The following is a 26,558-nucleotide window of genomic DNA, read 5'->3' on the forward strand; positions in this document are numbered from 1 at the left end:
GGGGAAGGTGGAGGCGGGAGGTTGGAGGTGGGCGGAGAGCTTGGGGGTAGGAGTTACAGTGGGACTTTGGAAGAGATGATGGAACCCTCAGCTGCAATGGGACAGTTATGTTTGGTCATAAACACACACACACATATCTCTCCCCACCCCCCCAGCACATACAGACAAGTCCAATCTCCTTACAATATATTTCAGTGAATGATCCAGTTTTGTTTATTGTCCCAGAACATAGTTGTATCAGATAACGTTCTTTCCAACCCTTAAATTCTATGAAAAACCAAAGGAAATGAAGTTAGGGGCTGGAGCAGAGCACAGAAATACCTTTGTTAGGGGCAATGCTTGTGCTGGTATTGGGGTGCTGGGGTTTGGCTTCTGTGCTCTGAAAGATGTTTTATCTGTCTTTCACCCCTGAGCTCCCACAGGGTGGGGATCTAGATTTCACCTTGTTTTGTAACTAGCTCCCAGGGAGAAGGGCTCAGTGTTTTGATGGGCCATCTGACCAGAGTGGCTGTGAGAATGCAGAAGAGAACCACTGTGATTCAGATGGGAAAATGCACCCGTCATTGTTTCATACAAACCTACAGGTACGGGTGGAGGGCGATGTTTCAGTTGTAAGCAAAAGTTCAGAAAAAGAGATAAAGAAGCTCTGGTCCCAGGAACATCATTCATCTCTCAAGCTTGGTGGTGGTGGCAGAGAGAAGGCACTGTTGACGTGAGGACCAGCGGAGGCAAAAGCAGAAGGCGGGGAGGTGAGGCAGGAACTCCTGGCCTGTGCAAGGGGTTCCTGGTGTGGGACCACTGGGTGGGGGCTGTGCAGAGACTGGAACAGGGGCTTGGGTGGAGGCCTCAGGGCTGGGGGAGGGGACCGTAGGCTTGGAGAGTGAATGACCGGCTCTGGGCTGAGCCATATCATTTCTGCATGCCTGCACACAGGACTTCTGCTGGCACGCAGAGAACTTTGTGAGAACTAGGAAAAGGTGCCTGAGCTGGGCATCCCTTCCCCCAGGTGGTGACCGCTCTACCAGGGCTGGATTTTTATTCTTCTATTAGTCAGGATTGGCCAGAGAAACAGAGCCAGTAGGGTACGTGTGTGTTCTTTTATCTAATAAATAAATAGTGATTGATTGATTGATTTTAAGGAATTGGCTTATGCAGTTATGGAGGCTGGCAAGTCAAAAGTCTTCAGGGTGGGCCATTGGGCTGGAGACCCAAGAAGAGCTGATGTGCATCTGCTGGCAGAATTTTCTCTTGCTTGGGGAGGTCAGTCTTGTTCGATTCAGGCCTTCAACTGATTGGATGAGGCCCACCAATATTAAGGAGGGCAGTCTGCTTTACTCAGAGTCTACTAATTTAAATATATATCTCATCCCAAAACACCCTTACGGAAACATCAGAATAATGTTTGACCAGATTTCTGGGCACTGTGGCCCAGCCAAATTAACACGTAAAATTAACCCTCATAGTTCCCCACGTGGCCCTTAGCTTGGCTTGCACATTTGTACCCTGGGTCCTGCTTTCACATGGCCCTTGAGCTTCTTTTTGAGCCTTTGAGGTGGGCAGGAGCCAGACTGCCTGTTGGTTTACTGTCTTTGTGACCTTGGACATGTTACGTATCTTCTCTGTCCCTCAGTTTCCTCATCAGTAAAATGGGGATAATGACAGTACCTGCCTCACAGGCTTGCTGCAGGGATTAAATGAATTAATGAATGTGGAGCATTTAGAGCATGTCTGGCACAGAGCAGATGACCAGCAAAGGTTAGCTGTTGTTTCTGTGTTGCGCTGGATGCTTCATATGTGCGAGGAACCAAGGTTCTGGGAGACTTTAAATGGTGGAGTTGGGTCTTTAGCCAGGTTTTCTGATACAAGGTATGGTCCCAGATACTATTTTGCTAGAAGAATCGGCCTTTCTCTTCCCCTTCCTGATTGGTACCCAGCATTCCATCTAGTGGCCAGCCCCTTCCCTCCCACTGTTAGAAACCTCACACAGGCTGCCTTGGAGCCTGTCCCCTGGGCTTCTTGAGCACCACCCTCCCAACAGACCCCCACCTTGGGGGCTGCTGGCAGCTCAGCGGGCAGTTTCCTGAGGCCCGTCAGCAACACCTCCCGTGTACTGTTGGTGTGATTCCGTGGATGAGGTGGAGCCACGGGTGCCCAGGGCCGTGAGTCGGCGGCTCTGCTGTGTCCAGGACCCACCGTGCCTTCCTCACTTGCAGGAAGGCAGCTGGACTCAACTTCCCTTGTCCTGGAGGAGGTGGGTATGGGATGTGCACAGGGCTGAACATGCCCTGGGTTGGACTAGGGCTAGAGAAGAGCTTAGGACAGAGGTAAGAGGAGCCCCTCCTGCCCCTGGGGCTGATTCCACCTGGGGGCCCACAGCTGGCAGAACACTTTCCTCCCTGATGACACAAGCCTCCGTGCGCTCGTGTTCCTTGCTGCCTTCTTTCCAATGCCGACCCAACTTCTCCCTGCCCATCTCTTATTTGTTCACACATATTTATGGAGCACTCCTCTGTGCCAGGTACCATGCCAGCCCCCAGGGGTCCGTGCCCTCTGGGGCTCCTGCCCTGTTCTCGCACGCACTGGCAGGGGCCGGGCCAAGGTCAGCTCACCCTTTACCACCCCTGGGCTGCTCTACTGGCCTGCAGCTGAGGACCACCCTGAGGGCTTCAGCTGTCTGTAGAATTGCTTCTTTGGGTCTTCTTCTGGCGTCTGGTTTCTTTGTCTCCCCAGACAGCACCCCTCCTCCCCAAGGCTACCGTGTGAGCGTTCTGGGAACGGAACAGAAGGAGCTGGAATGCGGGGTGGGGAGGGAGAGGGGGAGGGGACGGGGGGAGCTGACCACCCTCCCTCCCGACCTGGGCTCATCCAGCCTTCCCAGCAGCTCTCAATAAAAAATACATTTATATTAAAAACATAATGAAGAATAGAAAAACATTTTGCCCCCAATAATGCTGAACATCAAAAGGAGATTTTTATCAATTATGAGAGAGAGATTTTGGCCATAAAATGGTAATTTAACGAGTGGGAGATGGATGGCGGGAAGCATTCCTGTCAGCCGGGACAGATGGCGTGCCATTAGTCACTGGGTGAGAGACTGAGGCATCCACACTGGCCCTTCCTCCCCAGGCCTCCTGGCCTGGCTCCACCTCAGGCCCACACCCCTCTGCAGGCCTCCTCCTCTGGGGTGGGCGGGCGCCCATGCCGGTCTCTGGGGTGCCTACCGTCCGATTCTTCTGTAGCTCCTGGGTGAACCTTACCCAGCCTGGGCCACGTCCCTCTCACACCTGTGGAATGGAGGCCCCCGGAGAGCAACTCAAATGCTGCCCCCCGCCCCCTGCTTTCTTTCTAGCCCTGTTGGCCTCTCCACTCTTCACACAGCTGCACCCTGGCTGCACAGGGTTTTCCCATCAACCTGCATTTGTACCTCAGGCCTGTCCTCTCATGTCCCTCCTTTATTTCTCAGGCTCTTTATCATCCTTTGATAAAGGATGATGAACACCGTGCGCACACACACACACACACACACACACACATACACACAATGCCGCCCAGGTATCAGGCATTGCTTTAAAGCTTTCACATGGATCAACTCACTTCTCACTAGAACCCTCTGAGATGGATACCATTATTCCTTATTTTACAGGTAGGAAACTGAGGTACAGTGTCTGGTGAAGTGGGCCCCCGGGCCTCCTCATGTACTTCCAGTCAGGATTAATGGCTCCTTTGTGCTTCCCCCGTTGCAGTTCTTTGTTGTGTTAGGATCGGTTGCTCTTCCGTCTTGAGTCCCCTACGAGGCCTCGTGTGGGCTCTGCGCCGAGTAGGTGTTAGTAATGTGGTTGGGTTGACTTGTAGAACTACTTCAGATGCCCCTGTCCCCTTGAACTGGGCGGTCCCCTCACTTCAGCCTGGTCGTCTGGTCATCTCAGAGCTCGGTTTATGTTCTCAGGATGGCAGGTCTCTTCCCACTCATCTTGGGGTTTCCTCAGAGCTCTGTCCAGTGCTTGGCACACAAAAGATGCTTAATAATGGATTATAACACGCACTGAGACACTCCATCCAGCTTAGGACATCGTGGTGTGGGGTTGTAGGGCCTGGGGTCCTTGGGGTAGCCAGCTCTGCGCCTGGCTCGGTACTGGCCCCCTTGTTCCCTGGGACGTTCCCATATGAGCCTGTGGAGGGCTGGGCGAGGGTGCGTCTGGGGCTATCTAAACTACGGGCTGAGGGCCTTCCCTGGCGGTCCAGTGATTAAGACTTCGCCTTCCAATGCTGGGGGTGCAGGTTCCATCGCTGGTCAGAGAGCTAAGATCCCACATGCCTGTGGGCCAAAAAACCAAAACATATAACAGAAACAATATTGTAACAAGCTCAATAAAGACTTTAAAAATGGTCCACATCAAAACCGCTCTGGACCTCCGAGGGAGCTAGACCTCACATTTCCTTTATCGGTCAGGCGCAGATAGGTATACATCCTGAGTGAGTCTCAGCTGGGCTCAGAGAGGAGCGGGACTGGTATTTTCACCGTGGGCAGCAACACGGTGGAAGCCCCCATGTGCCTATCACTAGGAGCCATGATGTAATGCTGGGGCAGCTACACGCTGGAATAATGCTTGTTGAGAGTGAGGCACATCCCTGTCACATGTCCAAGATACACAGCCACAGGGAAGGAACCTGGTCCCCCAGCACGAAGTGGAGCTGGCTGAGAGGGAGGGTGCAGGGCCACACCCTCCAGTGGAGCTCCTCCCCCGCAGGCCTCCTCCTGCTGCCGCTGCTACTCACATGGCAGAAGATCATGGCTTGAGCAATGGTGATGGCCCCGTAGATATTACACAAGGCCTGGAACTTCTCATCTCTGCTATTGCACAGAACATAATACTGCTTGATGGTGTCCAGTGTCTCCTCCTCGCGCTTCAGTTTGATGATGTTTGGGTCTGGGACCACTTTCTGGGCAAATTTCCAGACAGAGTCTTCGAAGGTGGCAGAGAAAAGCAGCATCTGGCAGTTCCTGGGAAGCATCCTGCAAGGGAAGGCCCAGGTGTTCGACATGACTCCGACCGAGTGTTTCACTGGAAGGAACAGAAGCACAGCCTCCCCAGGCTTGGATGACCTGCGTCCCCAGGAAGGTGGCAAAGCAGGGAGGAGCACTGCAGCGAGGAGGGAGGAGTAGACGTGGGGCAGGGACGGGTGGGGGTAGAGTCCCTAAGTCTCCTTCCTCAACCCAGGCTGGGGGTATGGTCAGTGTGACATGGAAATGGCCCACCAAACAAATGCCTCTGAAAGCTGCAGAGTAAAGAACCTGGTAGGGCCAAGAAGAGGAGGGTGAAGTAAAAGGAGATGATGCTGCGGATCAGGAGGCCAAGAAGTTCCTCCTGGCTCATGAGTTCCTACCTCTGGATGCGGATGCTCTGATCTTGGTGGCCCTGAGTAGCTATCATCACGTCAGCCTCATCCAGAACAAACACCTTGATCTTCTTGGGGTCAATGAACTTGAGCTTGGAGCACCAGTCCAGAACGGTCCCAGGGGTGCCAATGACAATGTGCTCACTGATCTTCTGACCTCTTTCCACTGTGGAGACAAGATGTGTTCTGTGGGTACTTCCATGGCTAAACCCGCTTTCAAAATGAAAGCCTCCTTGCCCATCCTTCCAGGGTTAGAACAAGTTAATTCCAGATTTCCAACCACAGGGGTGTTACCCAAAAGTTTCATGTTCTTCTACGATAAAATGGGCATGACACCTATCTCACTGCACTGTAGTCAGGATTAAATCCTACACAGTCAACCCTCCATGAGTGTTAGTTTCCCTTTTTCTACTTCCTCCTGTAATTCCCCATCACCCAATTCTTTCTCTTTAGCATAACACTTATTCTTTTTATACCATCCCTTCACTCATGGTTCATTGATTTCCTTATAAGTTGGTAGTTTTGAGTCCTAGCATCCTGGCCCAGTGATTTTTTGCTTTGTTAGATATTCTAATTGTGTAGACAGTTTTCCTAAGTACAAATTCTCTTTGATTGAAAAAAACACATTACTCTCAAACTATAGCTGGTGGGAGTTGAAACTGATATAACCATCTATCAAAATTACTAATGCATGTAGCCTTTGACCAGTGTTACGAATCCATCCTGTATGTACATGAATATGTGTGAAATAACATATATGCAAGGATATGCATTCATTAAAACATAACTAAGCAAAATATGATGCACCGAATGGATGACACCAACAAAAGTATAAAACCGTTTAAGAACTGATGTGGAACAATCTCCAAAATACATTATTAAATGTGAAAAAGAGGTTGCAGAGCAATTTGTATACCAATAGGGGCAAAAAAGAATACATGTAATATATGTAAAAAAAAAAAAGGTCCACATCAAAAAAAGTCTTAAAAAAAATAAAATAAAAAAATAAACTACGGGCTGAGGCTCAGTCAGGGTCTGGCTTCTAGAAGGAGCAAAAGGATCATTTCTGAGGTAGCGTGGCATGAAGGTTAATAAAATAGGCTCTGGATTCAGAGGGCCTTGCACAAATCCCAAATGCTACCCTCTTCTAATTGTATCATTAGTTCTTTCTGAGCCCCAGTTTCCTCATCTGTAAACAAGAGTGGTAATAAAACCTTTGTATTAACAGGGCTGTGATGAGGATTGAAAGATTAACCCATGTAAAATGCAGTGCGCAGCATGTGGTGAATCCCAGTAGCTGTTAGCTGTGGTTGTCATGTATAAGGTTGTGAGGAAGAACTGAAGCAATAAGACGGGACCCTCAGATGATATCCAGCCCCTCACCTGGTACTTGGATCTTCCTGGGGTTTGACAAACACTGGATCTTCTCGTTCAGCCCTCATCTTCCAGCGGGAGCTGCTTTAGACACAGGTTATCCAAGAGCGTCACTAACTCATGCGCTGTAAGGGTTTAGAAATCATCTTGTTCAACCCCAGTTTTTCACAGGTGAGCAAACAGGCTCAGAGAGGAGAAGTAACTTGCCCAGGGTGGTACAGCTGCTTAGTGGTAGAAGCAGGCCTAGAACCTGGGCCTCATGACTCCTGATCCAGGGCTAGTGCTCTTGGACTGTTCTGTTCAGGGCTGGAAGCTTAGTGCCCAGAAGGAGAGGCCCCGCACAGGAAACGAGGCCGGTCTTGCTCTCAGCGAGACCCAGAGGGCCTCAGGTAGCTTCCACCCTACTTGGGACCTTGTAGTTTCTTGTGGACTTTCAGGAAGCTGTATTTTCCTAAGCTTATCCCTCAAAGGGATGGATTCTCTTCTTCGTATCCTTCTATCACTCCTTGTCTGTGCTTTGGGGAGATCATACCCTTGCGCTTACCAGTTCACCTTTGGCCCACAGGCCATGCCTGGGGTGCTCCCCTTCTCTGGGATCTGTCCTGCAGGGTGGTGCCCAAACCCTCTGCTTAGCTGCTGTGTCTGGGCTGTTCCGTGGAGAAAGAAAGGGCCTCAGCTCATGGTGGTCCTACTCACTGACTCAGGAAGTCTGGGGCGACCACTTGCTGCTTTGCTCACTCAGAAAATACAGGTTTGTTGAGCAGCTGATAGGCTCTTACCTCTGTGCCAGTGCTGTGGTGGATACAGAAAATGTCAAAGCCATGTCACTCCCTCCCGCCTCCGCCCCCCGCCTCCCCTCCCCCCTCCCCCCGCCTCCCCCCCCCCTCCCCCCGCCTCCCCCCGCCTCCCCCTCCCCCTCCCCCCGCCTCCCCCTCCCCCGCCTCCCCCCTCCCCCTCCCCCCGCCTCCCCCTCCCCTCCCCCCGCCTCCCCCCTCCCCCCGCCTCCCCTCCCCCTCCCCCTCCCCCGCCTCCCCTCCCCCTCCCCCCGCCTCCACCTCCCCCTCCCCCCGCCTCCCCCCTCCCCCCGCCTCCCCCCTCCCCCCCCAAAGCCAGGCAGACAAAACAATGCACAGAGGGAGTAATTAGAGAACAATCAAGGCCTCACCTGTGGGTCTGATGAAGGAAAAGTTTGGGGGAAGTTCAGAAGGGGATTCTTGGAGGAGGTGGGCCTTGAGCTGGGCCTTAGAGGATGAGTAAGATTTAAGGAGGGAAAGTACGACAGCACATGAGGCCGGGCAGTGTGGTGGCGAGGGCTGACCACAGCTTGTTTTGTGCCAAGACCAGACCAGTGGGGTTGGAATGACAGGGAACTTTGTTGGGGTGTATTAGTTTGCTAGGGCTGTTGTAACAAAGTACCACAAATTGGATGACTTATACAAGAGAACTCTGTTGTCTTGTAGTTCTGATGACTGGAAGTCCAAGGTCCAGGTGTCGGCAGGGATGGTTCACCTGAGGGCTGTTGGGGAGAATCTGTTCCCTGCCTCTCCCCTCGCTTCTGGTGTTTGGAAGCCAATCTTTGGTGTTCCTTGGCTTGTAGAAGCATCACCCTGATCTCTGCCTTCGCTCTCACCTGGCGTTCTCCCTGTGTGTGTGTGTGTGCACGTGTGTGTGTGCGCGTGCGCGTGTGTGTGTGTCTGTCTCTGTGTCTGAATTGCCCCTTTTCATAAACGCAGTCATGTTGGATTAGGGGTCCCACCCTATGCCAGCATGACCTCATCTTAACTAATTACACCTGCAAGGACACTGTTTCCAAATAAGTTCATGTTCTAACCCCCTAACTGGGGCTTAGGACTTTAACACCTGCGTATTCAGAGGACACAGACCAACCCATAACAGGTGGGTGCGTTGGGTCTTTTGTGGTTGTGAGGATCAGAACCCCAACTTGATCGAGCTGAAGCAAAAAGGCAGGTGTCCTGTCTAATGTAACCACATCTTAGGAAGGCTTGGGGCGGAGTTGAGCCTTTGGGGAGCTCTTCCCGGACTATTCTCTCTGTCTCTCCACTTCTTCCTGCAGGTCAGCTTCATTCATGTTCCCTCCATGACCACCTGGCACTGGAAGCTCTCAGCCTCACCTCTTTCCATCTGTGGCCCCAGGAGGAATTCCCCCCACCACTCTAGTTTCATTTTATAAAATAAAGTGTCCCCCTTCTTCCCCCCAATTCATGTCTATCTGGAACCTGAGACTGAAATAACGTTTTTGCAGATGTAATTAGGCAACTTAAGATGAGTTTACACTGGATTAGCGTGGTCCCCAATGCCCGGTGTCCTTATAAGAACACCATGAGACAATGGAAGCAGAGATCTGAGTGATGTAACTATAAACCGAGGAACTCTGAAGATTGCTGGCAGCCAGCAGAAACTAAGGAGATGCAAGGAAGCATTCTCCCTTAGAACCTTCAGAGGGAACGCAGGCCTGCCAACACCTTGACTGCAGATGAGCTGAGCTTTTAGAACTGTGAGACAATATTTCCGTTGTTTTAAGCCCCCCCCAGTTAGTGGTAATTTGGTGTAGTAGCCCTAATTAGCAAATACAGTTGTCTGTTCCATACGGACCAATCACTGTGGTCGGAGGAGGTGGGGTCTGTAAGATAATTACCCCCCTCATTTAAACCCCAAGGTTTAGAATTGGGGTCGGGTGGGAAGCAGCAAGGCAGAAGAAGGCATAAAGATGCGTAAGGCCAGCAGAACCGGAGATGTTCATGTCAGTGGATGGTAACGTTAGTTTCTTTTTATTTGGTACTTGCTGTGTAGTACCCATTGGCAGGATGTCTTACAGATAATTGCTTCTAACCCTTAACAATAATTCTGCAAGTGTGATAGACTTTGCCGTTCCAATTTTCCATATGAGGAAGCAGAGACCCTGAGAGGTTAAGTAACAGCCACAGTCACATAGCTAAAGGAAGCAGAGCCAGGCTTTGAACTCTGTTGCCTAAGGCCTTGCCCCTCCTGCATTCCAGCTGCCAGCCCTGAGGAGGGACTGGTTCCCGGAGGGCGTTAGAGTGGACATAAGTGTTGGGCCTTGATGTGTAGGCTTCAGGGGGTGGCCACAGGCCCCAGGAAGTAATGTTAAGTCAAATCAGCTAATAGCGTGTGTGTGTGTGCGTGCGTGCGTGCGTGTGTGCAAGCTCCCGTGACTGATGGAAAAAGACATTTCGGGCAGAGTTAGCCAACATTGCAGGATGGATGGAGGGGCCCAAGGCAGGAGCTGTGGGAAGGGGCTCTTTCCATCATCCACATATGGCAGAGGTGAACTCTCCCTACAGAACCTTTTTTTAGCTGTCTCCTGGGGCTTGGGCAGGGCCAGTTTCTTCTCTCGCCATCCCCCTGGAGCTCCGAGCAAGTGTCCCGAGCTGGGCAGTGAGTCAGGAGGCTACAAGCCAGAGGATGAATGCCACGGTCACTGCTCTTGAAGGAGCTGGCCGGACAGCTGACCCCATGCCCTCTGGGACTGCTGGGGGGACTGCAGGGTCCTCATCTTCTCCTTGAATGAAATTGTGGCCTTTCCTCCCCTTCCCAGGGAGAAGGGGTGGGTCTCCACTTGCAACCCTCAGGGCTGGGGTTGGTGGTGTGGGCCGGCTGGATGTGCTCGCAGTGGTTTCTGTCTCCATGTGAGCCAAGCAGTTGTCTTTACTGGTGATGGCTGGTGGAGAAGCAATGATCTGGAGGAGTCCCAGGTTCTGCCCCATCCTACAGTGAACATAATTGCCAACCTTGGCCCAGTGCTCATGGCGTGAGAGGTGCTCATCCTAGTTGGGGGTTCCCAGAATATGACTCCAAGAAAAGGGTTCCAGTGCAAGTGGTTTTGTGGGAAGCTCAGGGTCTTCCAGTAGGAAGTGGGAATGTGGTCCAGGGAAGAGAAGTCAGCCGGTGGCTGTGTGCTCTTAAACCAGCTGCCCCAGTGGGTGAATGAAGGTTAATGCTGTGGGGAGACTGGGAAACGGTGCTAAACAGTCACCTTAGAATCATCCCAGTCAACAGCCAAAGGAGAAGGTGGGGTGTTTATACACCAGCTTTCTAACTTCCTGAGTGATGGCTGCTCCAGAGCGCTGTTAATTCCTGCGGCTTTGGAGGAGGAGTCCTCAGGCACAGATGCAAATACAGAGAATTGCAAATCAGGCCAGAGAAGGAGGAAAGATCTGAGGGAATGGGGGGACACTGGCAAACTTTGCAGGCATCATTCCTGTAATCCTCACAGCTGCCCTATGAGGGGAAGTACTATTATTATTCCCATTTTACAGAGGAGCAAACCAAAACCAGAGAGGTTGAGTCACATGCTTGAGGTCACACAGAGAGTACCAGGCAGAGTCAGGAGCAGAAGCCAGGGCTGACTGCAGAACCCAAGTTCCTAACCACTGCGTTCCCTTGTTCTCTGTAAGGATCCCTGTGCTTTTCACAAGGTTTCATACTTCTGGCATTTGATGGATTCTCCCAGCATTCCTGAGTGGGAGGCGGGACAGGCAGATGGGGAACCTGGCAGGTCAAGGAACTGAATGTTTATTAAGTGTTTTCTCCTTCCCTAGCATGTGTTAGGTGTTTTCAAACACAAGGTCTCACTTAGTCCTCACAACAGCTCAGCGAGGTAGGTATCCCTTTCCCCATTTTTTCCAGATGTAGAAACTGAGATTCAGAGACGCTAAGTAACTTACTCAGTATCACACAGCAGGACAGTGGCTCAACTGGGAACTGAACCTTAGTGTTGTCTGACTCCAGAGACACACACCGTTCATGGAGGCGAGGGGCTGGTTCACGGCTGCGCTGATGGGCCTGTGGGACCCGGTCTGCCTCTGAGGGCCATGCTCTTGCCTCTGACATCACCCCAGTCTTCCCCCTTGCCTTCAGCCCTGGGCTGGCCCTGGGCCTATGTTGCCTCGAGAGCCAATCAGATGGTAGCTGAGGAGGTGCTCTAAGGAGCCTGCTGGGAGGTCATCAGGCTCTCCTCTCCATCTCACCTCTGGACAAGGTGCTCCCCCTATGTGTGTGCAGGCAGGGGCTGGTGATGGGGGAGTGGGCTGCTCCCCCATGGACTTCTCCAGCTAGGAGCCCCCCTCTCCTCCCACTGACCCCGTTCGCCGTCTACCTGATGCTGCTCCTTGGCAGCAGAGGGAGGCAAGCCCTCCACGTCCGCCTGATTTATGTTCATCGTTGAAACAATAATGTTTAATCTGGAAAGGGCTAATCAATTTTTTAGGCTGATTATGAATAGGCCAGCTGTGCCTGCTTCTTTATTCATGGAGCTTTAGGAACGAGCCCATGTCCCAGGCCAGGCTCCCTTGGTGATTTCTGCTGTAGGGGGCCCAGCTTCAAGGAGTGGTGCCTTGGGTGCCTGGCCTGTGCCACTTTGGAGATGACTCCGTGTGTGTGTGTGTGTGTGTGTGTGTGTGTGAGACCAGAGAGGGTAAGCTGACTCCAGGTGGAGAACCGGATGTAGTGTGCATGGGTGCATGTCTGCCTGTGTAGAGGGTGGGATGGGCTGGGGAACAATTAGGGGAGCATTGGATGGAAGGTCAGTGTCACAGGGTCATAGAAGTGGGAGGGCGATCAAAGATCAAGTACCCTGACACCTCCTTTTACAAGTGAGGAATTAAGACCCAGAAAAGGTGAAGCAACTTCCCTAAGGTCACGCTGCTGGTTGGTGGCAGAGGTGGGGTTAGACCCCCCCTACTCGGAGGACAGAACACTTTCCACAGCAGTACAGGCAGGGCAGAGTCAGAGAAAGGTACTGTGTGGGCTGCTCTCCTTGAGTTATTGACATCATACAACTCTGACATCTCGGAGGAGCTTGTATTTTAGGTACAGAATGAGCTGTAGATGTAACTTAATGAGAGGTTAAGACAGGCTGAGAGAAAGTTCTCTGAAATTTGGGCTACAGTTTTCAGGTGTTCTTGGAATCAGTGAATAGGGTCTTAGGGAGGGGTGAGTTAGGACACTCTCTGAAAGAGGAGAAACCTGAGTGGGACTTCAGTGCTGTAAAAGGAGAACGAGCAGAAGGGCCTGGAGAGGGCCTTTGGGCAGGTGGAGAGGCATGAGCTGACAGGCAGAGGCAGGGCTGAGGATCTCAGGGAGGCGTCTGAATCTGAGCCAGACCAGGGAGCCTGTACCTCTGGGCCTGGGTGGTGTGCCTGCCCCAGAGGCTGGGGTCCCGCGTGTGGACCCTCCACCTCCCTTCCAGGACGTCACCAATCTTTTGCTGATTCGTTTATTGGCTCAGCAGATGTTTACCGAGCTCTGCTGTGCGGGCGCCGGGGGTTACGTGCATGAACAAGCTGCCGTCATGGTGCTCACGATCCAGTTGTGGGGACGGCAGATGCTAAACAAGCGACCAGGAAAGTGAAAATCTAATGACACTTGTGGTAAATGCCATGAGAGAGGAGGAGTGCTCTGAGTGTGGGGCTGGGTGGCCTTTCTGAGGACGTGAGGATTAAGCTGAGGCCAGAGGGTAATTAGGGGAAGGGGAGGCAGCACAGAGAACAGAGAATGCAGAGGCCTCAGGGTGGGGAAGACAGTGGATCTGCCTGGGGGCAGAAAAGGGGTGGTAGTGGCTGGACAGAGAGACACCCTGGAAGGTGAGGCTGGAGAGGTGCTGGGCCGGTTCGGGACAGCCGAGGTTGGCACTGACCGGCTCCCTGCAGAGGATGGCGCAGTCCAGCCTGCAGGCTTGCAGGGGATCAGGGTGGAACTGGGCGACCAGTTACAAGGCTCCTGTGGTTGTCCAGGCAAGAGGTGATGGTGACTTGGACGAGGCGTGGACAGACGTGCTTTGGAGGCTGAATCAACAGGACTCAAGGATGAATCACGTGGGGAGGGGCCAGGGAGAGGGAGGTGCCACAGTGGACTCCTGGGGTTCTGACCACAGCACTGGAGGGGACAGTGAGGAGAGTGTGTTAGCAGGTCAGCCTGCAAGCAGTTTGGGGAAGGGTCTTTCTACAGGGCTGGGGTTTGCACAGTGGCTCCCTCTCTCCTTAGTGGTCAGAGAAGGCCAGAGAGTCCACATGGGTTTGAGTAATTTGGGGTTCAGCATTGAGAGGCTGGGATCCAGCATTGGGTTCCTGGTTTCCAGATATTAAAAACGTACCCTGATCTGACGTGAGCTCTAGGGCCGTGTGTGTGTGTGTGTGTGTGTGTGTGTGTAACGGATTTTGTAGAAGGAGAAGCTTTTACTTCAACAGCTGGAACAGCTTCTGCAAATTAACTATGTCATCAGCATTGTGATGAGGGGTCTCTCATGGGCCCCCACTGCTCCTCCCATCTTTGGTGTGTGAGCCGATGACAGGTAGTTCTGCGTGGGGACTGAAGCTCCTTGGGAAGAGGGGAAGATGCTGTTTCAGCCAAGCAGGTTTTAGGGTTTGGCCTGGGGGCTGGGAAGGAATGACATGTAGGAGGCAGCTGGGGGAGCAGAGGACGCCTTGCCCTGGGAAGCGGGTGAGGACAGGACTGGCTCTAGGTGTGCCACCTGGCACAGCAGAACTGGAAGCAGTTATGTGCCCTTCCTGTTTCCACATCTCAGGGTTTGCACTTGACCTGTGTTCCCCCCACTGCCAGTGCAACCTCTTGTCACATTCCCCAGCTTTCTAGCCCTTTCTCTGTCCTGGGAAATGCAGCAAAACAATAAAACCCGACTTGTACTGAGAGTGTCACACTAATGCTCTATTTCACAGCCTGTTTTAGGTTCCTATTGCTGCTGTAACGAATTACCACCAATTTAGTGGCTTAAAACAGTACACGTTCATTATCTTGTTGTCCTGTGGGTGAGAAGCCCTGAAATTCAGGTGCTGGCTGCTGCGTTCCTTCTGGAGGCTCTGTGGGAGAATCTCTTTGCCTTTGCCAGCTTCTAGAGGCTGCCGGCATTCCTTTGCTTGTGGCCCCTTCCTCCATCTTCAAAGCCATCAGCATAGCTTCTTAAAATTTTTTTCTCTCTCTTGTCCTTTCACCTCTGTTTCCATTGTCATATCTCTGCTCTGACGCTGACCCTCCTGCGTCCCTTTTATAAGGACCCTTGTGGTTCCATTGGGCCTACATGGGAATTCAGGATACTCTCCACATCTCAAGAGTCTTACCTTCATCACACCTTTGGGGATTGGGATATGGACATCTTTAGGGGGCAATTTTTCTGCCTACCACAGGGCCAGATGGTAAATATTTTAGGTTTTGCAGGCCACACACTCTCTGTTGCAACTACTTAATTCTGCCGTTGCAGGATGAGAGTGGCCATAGACAATAAGTAATGAATGGGCATGCTGTGTCCCAATAAAACTTTATTCATGGTCATGGAAATTGAATTGCACGTAATTTTCACATGTCACAAAATATTATTTTGATTTTTCTCTCTTAAAAATGTAAAAAAGTATTCTTTGCTTGTGGGCTACAGAAAAGCAGGCGGTGGCCTGGATTGGCCCACGGGCTATAGTTTCCTGGCCCCCTGCTCTAGATGCATAATATCCTTTAACCTTTAGAACTCCCCTACCAATGGGCATTATTATCACTCCCATTTGCAGAACGTAAGTGCAGCTAAGCAGTTTGCCCAAGGCCACTTGGCTATATGTTGGCAGATAGGGTTAGCCAGGCGTGTGCGTGGTTTCCCCCAAATGTGAGCTTTATCTTCCCCGTAGATCCAGCAAGTCTGGGTTTACCTCCCTCTGAAATTCCTGGGCACTGCTGCTGTCACATGCAAAGTAAATCTGGGAAACTTCTTATTGGATGGAACACGCTCAGGTGTTATAGAAAGACCACAAGGGCTTTGGTACGCGAACCCTCTTGTTTGGGGCTCTGAGGCATAGGAACATAGCTTGGGCTCATTTGCTGTGTGTCGTTTTGCCACCTCCCAAAGGCTAAGGAAGTCTGTCCTGACAGCAAATGGTGCCGCTATAAGCAAAGAATGCTTAGGCTTTAGTTTTTCCCTTCCTATATTTTTGGGTGTAGGAACATCTGAAGGTTGTTGGGAGAAGGCCTTTGGGGTTTTGTGAGGGTGAGCCCATTTGGTTTTAGAAGTATGAATGCGAGTCACTATGGCCAGGCTTTCTCCGCCGTGGGCATGAGCTGTGGATGAGGACCCTCCTCCTCAACCAGGGGGAGGCCCGGGGAGCCCAAGTGGGCCTGGATTCCAGGTTGGGAGTTGGTGGTCATCTTCTCTCTGGCTCTCTGCTGTCTCCATAACTTATTCCCCTTATTCATGGTTCACACAGGCTGTCCCCTCTGCCTGGAAGGCTCCTCTTTCCTTTCTTCAGCTAGTTAACTCGTGAACTGGCTCCTCATCCTTCGGAGCTCAGTTCTTTGTCTCCTCCTCTAAGAAGTTCTCCCAGCCTGGGTTTAATCCTCTGGACACAGGCTCTTATGGTACCAGCTACCTCTCTCTTCATGCACTTATCAGAGCTGGCCGTTTATCTTTCTTGGTGATCTCGTGATTAATTCCTGTCTCCCTATTGGACTTCACATTCCTGTAGTAACTCCAGAGGCTGGTGGCCGTACCCAATTTGGACTCACTCCCCATTGAGTCCCCACTGACCAGCACAGGGCCCTGCACATAGTAGTCACTCAATAAGCATTTGTTGGATGAATAAACGAATGACCTTTAGGGAATATATTCTACTTTGTACAATGGGGGTGATTGTATCTCCTCTACCTTAACCTTAAGAGAGGGTTGAGAATTACATAAGAGCAAGATATTATGCAAATACAAGGAATTACCCATGGTTGAGCATTCAGTGCCTGCAGAGCAAAGATATCCTGACATCCCTTATTCCAACCAAGCTCAAGTTCAAGGAAGAGTCCTCACATGAGCTCAACCTGCCCGATTCTTGGGTCTGAGCTCCTGGCACCACCCGTCTCTGGACCCTGGGATGGGGTGTGAGCACTTGACTCACGGGCGCTCTGCAGCTCCACAGACAGCTCATCACCTCTGTACTCTGATCACCCAGGGGATGCCTGCCCTGGTGGGGCCCTGGCTGTGGGAGTCCTCAACTTCATACAGCACTGCCTAGGATCTCTGGTATCTTTACCCCAGAGATCTCTGTCACAGGCAGAGACATAGACCTGTCACCCTGTGCAGCTGGACAAGTTATTAAGATGGGAAATGTTGAAAGATTAGATTTATGACAGCCAATGGTGGGTTATGAACAATAATTTATCAAATGTCAGTGCCTGCAGCCTACAATTTACAGAAGGTTTGCTTAAACTGAGAAGATCTGATTGGACTGTGCCCTCCCCCACCTCTAATGAATGACAGATCTAATGGATGGCTTTCTGGGCTGGCCGGCCACACTGGGTGTTTATCTGCTTTTTATTAATCATTATTATCACAACATTTCCATAGAGTCCCTCTACCCACAGCTCTCGAAGTGCCCAGCCACCTTGAGGGAACTGTAGCCACTTCCGGGAGGTGTTTTAGCTATCCTGGATCAGCTGGAAGGCCTGGAGTCCCCTCACCAGGAAGTGGATGGGGAAATCAAACCTCACATCCATTCATTCACTAGGAAATACATACTGGGCACCAGTTGTGTGCCAGGTGCCTTGGATGCAATGCTGAGCAAAACAGAAGTCTATCATCTAGAAGGAAAGAGGGAGATGAAGCAAATATAAATTGAGGCAAAAGTGCAGTTGTGTAATTGCTCTTGAGGAAGGCAATGAACTCTGAGAATGTACACAGGGAGGCTTCCCTGAGGAGGTGACAGTTGAGCTGTGATTTGAAGCATGGGTAGGAATTCCCTCGATGAAGAATTCCTATTCATTCCTTCTAGGCAGAGGGGATGGCACGTGCAAAGGCCCTGGGCAGTGAGGGAGTATGCTGGTGGTCAAAAGAGGCCATCTCTTCAGGGCAGATGGAGCTTGGGGAGGGCAGAGGGAGGAGAAGGGGCAGGACATATAGGCAGGGTCAGACCCTGTGGGTCGTGCTAAAGATTTTGGTCCTGGGAAGTTGGTGACGTAGTTGAAGCAAGAAGTGACATGATCGGTTTATGTTTGGAAAACTCACCTTAGCTGTATGGGGAAGATGGCTTGGCACAGAAAGGAACATGAGTGGGCAGACCAGTTAGGAGTCTTTGGGTGAAAGAGGATGGTGGCTTTTACTCACTGACAGAACAGACCTGAGAGCCTCCTTGTCCAGAGCTCTTTTCATTAGACCACTGTGTCCTCTTCATGGAGGCATCAGATGGGGCACCCACTACTCCTGCTACAATTATTGGGGGTCTTCTGTAGGCTCTATTCTAGACCCTTTATGTATGTTGTTTCGTACAACTCTATGAGGTAGGTTCCCAAATTCCCACTTTACAGATGAGGAAGCTGAGGTACAGAGGGATTATGTCACCGCCGAAGCTGATGCACCTTGGAGCCAGAATTTGAGTCGGGGCAGTTTGACCCAGAGCTTGCGTTGGAATCACTATGCCTTGCTGCCTCTCAGATCCGACTGTCCTGGCCAGCAGGTGGGCATTCCCAGGGAGCATGCCCATGGCCATCCTAGGGTGGGCTGCTCCTGGCTTCTTGCTTCTCCTTCTGTCAGCTACTTGTTACCATCCTGTAGGAGGAAAGAAGCTTGGTCTGACCTGTGACGCCCTTGGCAGAGCCAGGTAGATGATTATCCTGTACCTGGAGGCTCTTCAGCAAGTTGGTAAGAGTTTAGCATCGTGCCAGCCTCCTTGCAAGAACTTAGACAGGAATGCTGTTTTGTAATTTCTGGGGAGGACCCTTGTTGAGAAGGGCCTCAGGTTCTGCTGTTGGCCTAACTTGGCAGTAGCAATAGCTAATGGCTCTGCAGAACCAACACTTTGATCTTTTAGAACCCCAGAAATAACACAGATTCCATGGAAAACAGGTTCTAGGTGTCCCTGAGCTATTATTGTCGTTACGATTTTTATTATAATGAATTGTTCTGAGTGGGAAGCTGGAGGTGGGGCTGCTATTGAGTGGGGAGACGGAGAGACACCTGGATGCCTTGTCCCCTCCCCTGACCCCCCAGGGTCTACATGGCGATATTGGGGGTCCCCTCTTCTTACCTTGCCTGAAGGTCCTTTCAGGGTTGGGTTAGGCAGCACTGGGCAGGGGGCGCTCTCTACAGCAGGTACTGCTAGAATGCAGGTGTGTTTTTCAGAGGCTGTTGCCTTTTTCTAGTAGGACATTCGGCTGCACCAAGGTCTCCTCATGGCTAGGGACTGCCTGTTTTGTTGGCCCATGTTCCTAGCATGGTGTCTGTCATTTGATGGGCCTGCAGTAAATATTCATTGGCTTAGGCTAAGAAATGGCAAATTGGTTTCATTTCACATGTTAACTTTTGTCAGTTGGTAGTGGCTGCGTGGAACACTGGGTTGAGAGAGATTTTGAGGCATCATCTGGGCCCAGCAGGAATGAAGGCTGTGATTGATTCGTGATGTCTGGCAGGGTGTGCTTGGGGTACATTAATTAGCTATTGCTGCATAACAAATTACCCCAAAACTTAGTGCCTTAAAACAACAGACATTTGATATCTTACAGTTTCTGCGGGTCAGGAATTTGGGAGTGGCTTTACTGGATAGCTTTGGCTCAGTCTACTCGTGAGGTTCCAGTCAAGATGTTAGCTGGGGTAGAGTCATCTGAAGGCCTGAGTGGGGAGGGAGGAGCTGCTTCCAAGATGGCCCACTGTTGGCAGGAGGCCTGGGTTCCTTACCACGTGGACCTCTCCACAGGTTGCTTGAGTGTCCTCGTGACATGGCAGCTTGCTTCCTCCTGAGCAAGCATTCCAAGAGAGAAAGCAAGGAGGACATCTTGGTGACGGTCTTGGGAATTGGACACCGTCACTTCCTCCATGTGCTGTTTGCTAGGAGTGGGTCATTAAGTCCAGCCCCTACTTGAGGGGCAGGAATTGCAGCAAAATGGGGTATCAGCTGATAGGGTGACCGTGAGATGTCGGGGTTCCTGGTGCTGAGAAGGGGGATGGATTTTCTGCCCAAGGCAGACATCAGACATCAGTGTTTTGGCAGAGTCCTAGCGAGCTAGAGCTCTATTATCTGCCTCAGGCTGGGGTGGGTATGCTTCACTCCAGCCACTCCATTAGTACAGGGACTTGTCCTTCCCCCCATCAGGTAGCAGTGGATTGCTGCTGGCACCCAGCCAGGTGTGGGCTGGGCCATCTCAAGACCTTGAGAGCCAGATGTTGTTTGCTGCTGATGCCATGGTAACCTGCTCAGGTGCCCTGAGCAGTCTTCCTGGCTCCTAAGTGGGAACTGCCTGGCCTTGGCATCAAGGCCTGGATTTGCTTCTGTCTACATCCGAAGCTGGCCAGTTCAGGGTGTGCTGGATTTCTTAGCATTATCTTTTGGTGATGTCGTTTCTGAATCCAGAATATGTCTGATGTGAATGAGTATGGGGACAACAGGATAGAGTATTTGAAATTGGACCATCTTGGAAAATCTGGGACATCCCCCATCTTGTGACTGATGGGCCAGTCCCGATGAGGCTGGGACTGCCTGGGCTGCAGGCTCTGGTGGGGCTGGCTAAGAGACCCAAGTGAAACTCCCCCCAGGGGTCATGTTGAGGCTTCTCTAGAAGGTCCTGACTTCCGGCCTCCTTATTTTGGGCTGAATGAGGACCTGGCCAGTGCTTGGCTGCTTAACGTGGCATTTTGGAAACATTGCCCGGTAACCTGGCTTTATGGGAATCCTCCTGGTTGATTTTCTGGAGGGTCTCTCACTTTGCCCAGTACTAGGGCATCACGTCACGTGGTCTCTTGATTCTTGGACCCCAGCTGAAGGCAGTCTGCTGACATTTCTTTTTCTTCCTGTTTTATTGAGATATAATTGACATCCATCACTGTATTAGTTTAAGGTGTAGAGCGTGATGGTTTGACTTACATATATTGTGAAATGATTACTGCGGTAAATTTAGTTAACATCCATCATGTCATACAGACGTGCTGAAGTCTTAACCTGAGCCCCTGGTGAGCTAAGCCCCTAGGAGGTGACAAATTTCTTCTTGCCCTTCTCCCCACCCCTTACACACACACACACACACACACACACACACACGCACGCACACACACACACGCATGTGCACGCACACACACGCGCACACACACACACACACACCCCAGACCATACAAAACTAGAGAAACTTTTTCCCTGATTATTTTTCCTTTTCCAGACAGGGACATTGATATATTTGAATCATGGGCTGACAGTAATTAAAAAGCACATAACGTCATTTTAAAATGTAGTTGTTTTAGTTAATTGATTTTGCCGCCAGACCCAGAGGGAGAAAAAAAAGAACAGGGGAGAGAAAGCCTTAGAAGGGGAGAGAGGCGTCTGCGAGGGACTGGAGGCGGCTGAGGGCCCCGCTTGAATCTAATTGCTACAAATGCTGCAGGTTGTTTCTGCTAATGCTTTTCTGCTGAAGGTCTGGGGGATGAGGCCTGATTGGAGGGGGGTGACGTTTGTTTCAGCTGCACGAGGGGTAAAATTCTCCTTTCGGGACAGGGTCTATTTTTCCTTACTCTCTATCAGCATAAAGTACTTCCAGCGAACACTTTGAATCAAGGTTCCATTTACAGATACTTTATTCATATTTAATTACAGCCTGTAGCCCCAATCGTTAATTACGGTTTTTTATAAGCCGGCTAGGAACATTCACTAGCAATCAATAACTGTGTGTGTGTGTTGTGTGTGAGTGTGTGTAAGCACAGGAGGGTGTGGGTGTCTGACGTGCTTACTGATAAAGGGGAAGAGGATGGCTGCAGGGGCACCCCGGAGGTGGTGGCAGTGCATGGATGGGGTGGGGTGGGCGGGGTATCTGCCCAACAGGTTCCCTGGGCCGAGTGGGTAGTGCATCCTCACTTGCCATGCCTCTTTGCTTCCACTGGTCAAATTGAGGATTTGGGCAAGTCCTCACAGCTGGGCCTCGTGCAGGGTGCTGAATGGGCACCTGGGCTTTGGTGGTATCTTGGGACCCGCCCGACAGCTGGTGGGAGCAGGGAACTGTGGGAGGCCCCCCTCCGCATTCCCTGGGGATATGGGGGACCAGTCTTCCTCTTACCCTGAAGATTGGGATATGCTTGCCTTGACGCGTTCCTCCCCCCGCCTCCCCACCCCCTGCAGCGCTCCTGGCAGCTGTTCCTGCCACACAGCCCTAGTGATGCCACGTCACTCTTCAGTTGCAGTGACTCTGCAGCGTCCCTGCAATGACTCTGATTTGAAGACTGGTTGTCCTTCTCAGAGAACGAGCAAGTGTTCCCAGGGAGCCAGGCGGAGGCTTGGGGTGGGAGTGGGGTCAGATGACCCCCAGGTCCCCTTGCCCATCCTAGCTGCCGGAGGTGAGGGTCTGAGTTCACAGCTTTTCTCTAGAAAACATTCTCCTTGGTGCTCCTTCAGGAATTACCAGAGGCTTTCCAAGGAAGTGGTGTTGATCTCATGTTACGGACAGGAATGTTGCTGAAGTTCCATCTCCCTTCGGTTCCTGGATCCCAGTCCCAGCAAGAGGGTGGGAAGGAAATGGAACTCTCATGTACTGGCCTCTTGGGGGTACCGGGCACCATGCCCAGGTTTCTTTCATCTATCCCTGCTGGGGCCTGAGAACACACTGTGTCAGTCAGAGCCCCTTCAGTTGTGTGTGACAGAAAACAACTCAGACTACCTTCAGCAAAAGAAAGATATTATAGGGTTGGGCATCCAGGCACGGCTAGACCCAGGGGCCAGCCATTGTGACCCGGGTTCACCCTCTCTCCTGACTCTGCTTTCCTCTTTGTTGCTACTGTGTGACCCCTGGTAGCCCCAGGCTTCAAGTTCAATTTTCAGCTTCAAGTTGAGCAGAAAGAAGGAGAAGCACTTCTACAGTTCAAGCAAAAGTATAACAGTTGAGTCTGATTGGACCACTTGGGTCAATCTCTGATGTAATCAGTGTGGCCTGAGGTACCCGGGGTTCTGAATGATCAGGCCAGGGTCTCACCCCCACTCTGGAGTAACAGGTGGAGTCCACCTAGGTAAATCGCACTCGTGACATGTGCTTTTATGTGTGAGTCCTTTGGAATAGTAGCAGTGTGGGAGTAGGATGGTCCAGCCATTTCAAAAGGAGGAAAGAGTTGATACAATCCCTCTCCGATAGAAAGAATAGTGGATTCAGTCCTTCAACAATATTTGTTTAGCACTGACCAGTTCCAGTCCTGTTCTAACTGTAGGGAAGTCAGCAGCAAACAAAACAGAAAAAAATTGCTGCCTATTTAGAGCTGATGTTCTAACGCGCTATAGGGCTGACGGCCCTTTCGTTCTTAGTCTAAGCCCGGGTCCAGGATAAAGCGTTCTTGTGTGGAGAGACCCAGGGTGATTCAGGGGGATGATGTGGGAAGAATCTGGCCCTTAGGGAGCCCAGAACTCACGAGGGAGGTAAAAAGGCAAGTTGGGGAAGGGGGCAATAGGAGGGGTACAAATAAATACCCAATAAGGAAGAAGGGGGATGGGAAGCCAATCTGTACCCATCTCCCGTGACAGAAAAGGGTAGGCCCCTCCCGTGTTGCCTGGACCTTTGGCCCCCGCAGGATGTTGATAAATGGCATGGAGTTAGTGAAAGCTACCAAAATGATGACAGGACTGGAGGGAGTGATTTATGAGATGAGATTAGCAAAGTGATGGTGCAGCCTAGCAAACAAAGGGATGGGGTGGTGGCCGTGGGTCGTGTGACCTCTGAAGTCCAAGGAGAGGAGAGGGGCTGAGGGGTAGGATGGAGTGGCTGCTGCCGAAGGGGGACAAAGAGAGGCAGCAGGGGCACGGGCTGAGTGGACCTCAGCATGAGAGCCTGGGTGGTGTGAGAAGGAGCGGAGGCATGTGGCATACATATGCACATTTGCGTGCGTGCGTGCGTGTGTGTGTGTGTGTGTGTGTGTGTGTGTGTGAATGTCTGGCCTTTCCAGAATTGTGAGGCTATACAGGGAATTCAAGAAATGGAGGGGATGAGAATTTCAGACCTGGACAATTTTGCAAAAGGCTTTTGGGGCCCTTCTTCCCATCTGGTAGAATATTCATATCTGGACCATCTATCTGACCACTCAAGTCAGACAGACCTTTCCTTCAGGAGAATTGGAATGGCATTTCTAAGAGGGAAGGAGGGAAGGAAGAAGGGAAGAGAAGATGGAAGAGTAAGGGGTATATGTTCCATTTCATAGAGTAAGTGAGGCGCAGAAGGGGCAGGGATCTGCCCAAGGTACTTGGGGTGGCATCACACCTGAAGACCAAAAGCAGGGCTCTGGTGTGCAGAGATCTCTGCCAGGTGGCTGGGTCAGGAGTGGACTTGGGGACCCATGTTGAGGCTCAGGCAGCAACAAGTGGTAGCTGTTGGGTTTGGAGCCTCTAGCCTGGGCTTCCTTGAGCTTTCCGGATTGGCGGGGTTGGAACATCTTCCATCTGATCCCCGGGCTTGGGCTGCCCTGGGCCCAGGTTCTGTTAACTTTTGATCATATCCATATGTGAGAGCCTCGGAGACACAATGGTGAGTAATTAAATAGGTGGATGATGCACGGTTCTGAACACTCGAGATGGCACTTTTTTGGCTTTAAATGGAGGTGCTCAGGGTACCCCTGCACAGGTATGAGACCCACCCTCCACGTGTGTTTTCTGTCTCACTCCCTGCCCTGGTGGCTGGTGTGAATTTCCATGGCACTAAAGGGCCCAGGTAAAGCAATTGATAGAGGAGAAAATCTGTCTTGGGGGCACTGGGCAGTGCTGGCCCTGGCCCATCCTCCTGGCCCCTCTCACTGAATTGAGTCATCTTAATTGCTCTGTCCTCTCTCCACTCTTGACAGATTCATGATTTGTTCATGAGCTTTGATGACACCCCTCTGGGAGCTGCCTCCCTGGCCCAGGTCCACAAGGCGGTGCTGCATGATGGGCGGACGGTGGCCGTGAAGGTCCAGCACCCAAAGGTGCAGGCTCAGAGCTCAAAGGACATTCTTCTGATGGAGGTGAGAGCCTTCCACCTTCCCCTTCCTTCATACTCGTTCTACATTTCCCTGGGATCCAGGCAGTCCCAGTGAAACTGGTTCAAGGCCTATAGTTTGGAGTGTGTGTGGCCCTTTGAGCAGCAGAGTGAAAGAGGAGAGCTTGAGACCACAAAGGAGGTGTCATGACAGCACTGTGACCAGGGGACCCATGGCAGGGTTGCTTGATTTTTGATTCATTCCTGGGAACTGTCTGTGGGTGGTCTCAGAACACGGTGGGCAGCTGCTGGGGCCAAGGAGACCTCAGGGGGATATTGTAGAAATGAGACGACCCACAGGTGACTTCCTTGGGGGTAGAAAAAGTTACTTCCTAATTTGTTAAATTATAACAAAAGGGAGCATGTGGTCAGTCAAGGGATATGGAAATGACAGGCAGATCACATAGAAATATTTATGCAGATTGCACATTTGCTTCCCTGATACTTTGCTTTGAATGAACAAAACGTGTATGCCCTAAAATGGCCCTGGGACAGCTGTAGTGGGGACTGTGCCTCTGGACTTTTCTAGCTCCATGCCTGGAGCAAGGAAAAAGGGTGAGCGATCAGGGTTTGGGCGGTAGCCAGCACCCCCAATGGAGGTCAGCAGTCTGCCTACCCTGCCAGATTGTCCCTCTCCTTCTTTTTCTCTTTCCCTTTCCTTGGTTCCCTTTCCTCACTTTGGACACTTAGTTTATTCTTCCAGCTCACTTTGACTAAACTTAACACGTATGTAGGACACAAGAGTGAGTGACCCGCATCTTCATCTTCGGGGAGCTCCCCGTTTAGTGGCGCAGACAGGCTTGTACGCAAAACAGCCCTTGACTGTGAGCTCCGTCAAAGGGGTGCTTGCAGAGTGCCGTGGAGCCCTGTGCCTGTAATGTTGGGGGCATCAGGGGGGCTTCACCAAGGCACCCACGAGACAGCCGGGCAGCGGAAGGATGACCCAGCCTGTGCGAAGGCCCTGAGTCTTAGGGGAGCAGGGTGTGCTTGGAGAGCTTCAGCTGGTTCAGATGGAACGAGCTGGGCGTGGGTGCAGATGAGGCTGGGAAGGTAGGCAGGACAGAACATGAAGGGCCTCGTATTCCAGGCTCAGGCGCAGAATGGTATACATAGTAAGTACGTATTTACTGTGGAACCGAGCAGATCTGATTTTCTTCTGTAGTCAGTGGGGAACCATTTAAGAATTTTAATCAGGGGAATGTCGTGATCAGATGTGCCTTAGAAATAAAAGTCTGTTGACAGTCTGGAGGATGTATTGGAAGGCAGAAAGACTGTAGCCAGGGAGACTAATTGAGGGGCTGCAGCCTTGGTCTGAGAGAGAAAAGACGATGCGAACCCAGGCAGTGTAATGGGGGTGGAGGAGAGGCATGGATTCACAGGGTGGAATCATCAGGACTTTGTGACCAGCTTTACATGGGATGGGGGGAAATACTGGTATGAATGAAAATGAAAACAAATTGTAAGTTTCTGGCTTACATGATTAAATTTAGGTGCCTTTAACGATGTGTATCAGTCGGGATTCAGTTGGGGGAAAAAAGAACTTGCTCTAGGTATTTCAGAGGGAATTTAAAACAGAACATGGAGTTCACAGGGGATGGAATTGCTGAGAAGCCAAGTGGAATGGTGAGATAGTCACCAGTAGCAGGAAGCCACTGCCACCCTCCAGGTGGAGGGACAAGGAGAAGAGGTGGTTCCCTGGAGCCCAGGTGCTGGGGCCACCTGAGGGGAGTGGATCACAGACCTCGGGCCTGTCACCTGGGGTTGGAGCCACAGATGCTGTTTGAGGCAGTGGGTGTTTCACCTCCTCCTGT

General features: G+C 51.4%; 1 protein-coding gene and 1 pseudogene across 9 annotated transcripts in view; one reads left to right on the forward strand and one right to left on the reverse strand.

Moving 5' to 3' along the window:
- Window positions 1-26,558, forward strand: part of ADCK1 (aarF domain containing kinase 1) — a 129,417-nt gene that overhangs the window by 46,746 nt on the left and 56,113 nt on the right. For all 8 annotated transcript variants that reach the window (XM_089908028.1, XM_089908029.1, XM_089908026.1 and 5 more), the window contains one exon: window positions 24,575-24,733. In XM_089908028.1, the coding sequence (XP_089764154.1) occupies window positions 24,575-24,733 (159 nt within the window). The remainder of the gene's footprint in view (window positions 1-24,574; window positions 24,734-26,558) is intronic.
- On the reverse strand, window positions 4,633-5,653 carry LOC111176203 (ATP-dependent RNA helicase DDX19A-like; annotated as a pseudogene). Its single transcript, XR_016392299.1, has 2 exons — window positions 5,386-5,653; window positions 4,633-5,014 (listed from the first exon to the last, which is right to left on the reverse strand). The product of XR_016392299.1 is annotated as an ATP-dependent RNA helicase DDX19A-like (transcript).

The sequence above is a fragment of the Delphinapterus leucas genome, chromosome 2 (genome assembly GCF_059928025.1).
Source record: "Delphinapterus leucas isolate spDelLeu-1000000601 "Yukka" chromosome 2, BTC_Dleu_Yukka2, whole genome shotgun sequence".
Lineage (NCBI taxonomy): Eukaryota > Metazoa > Chordata > Mammalia > Artiodactyla > Monodontidae > Delphinapterus > Delphinapterus leucas.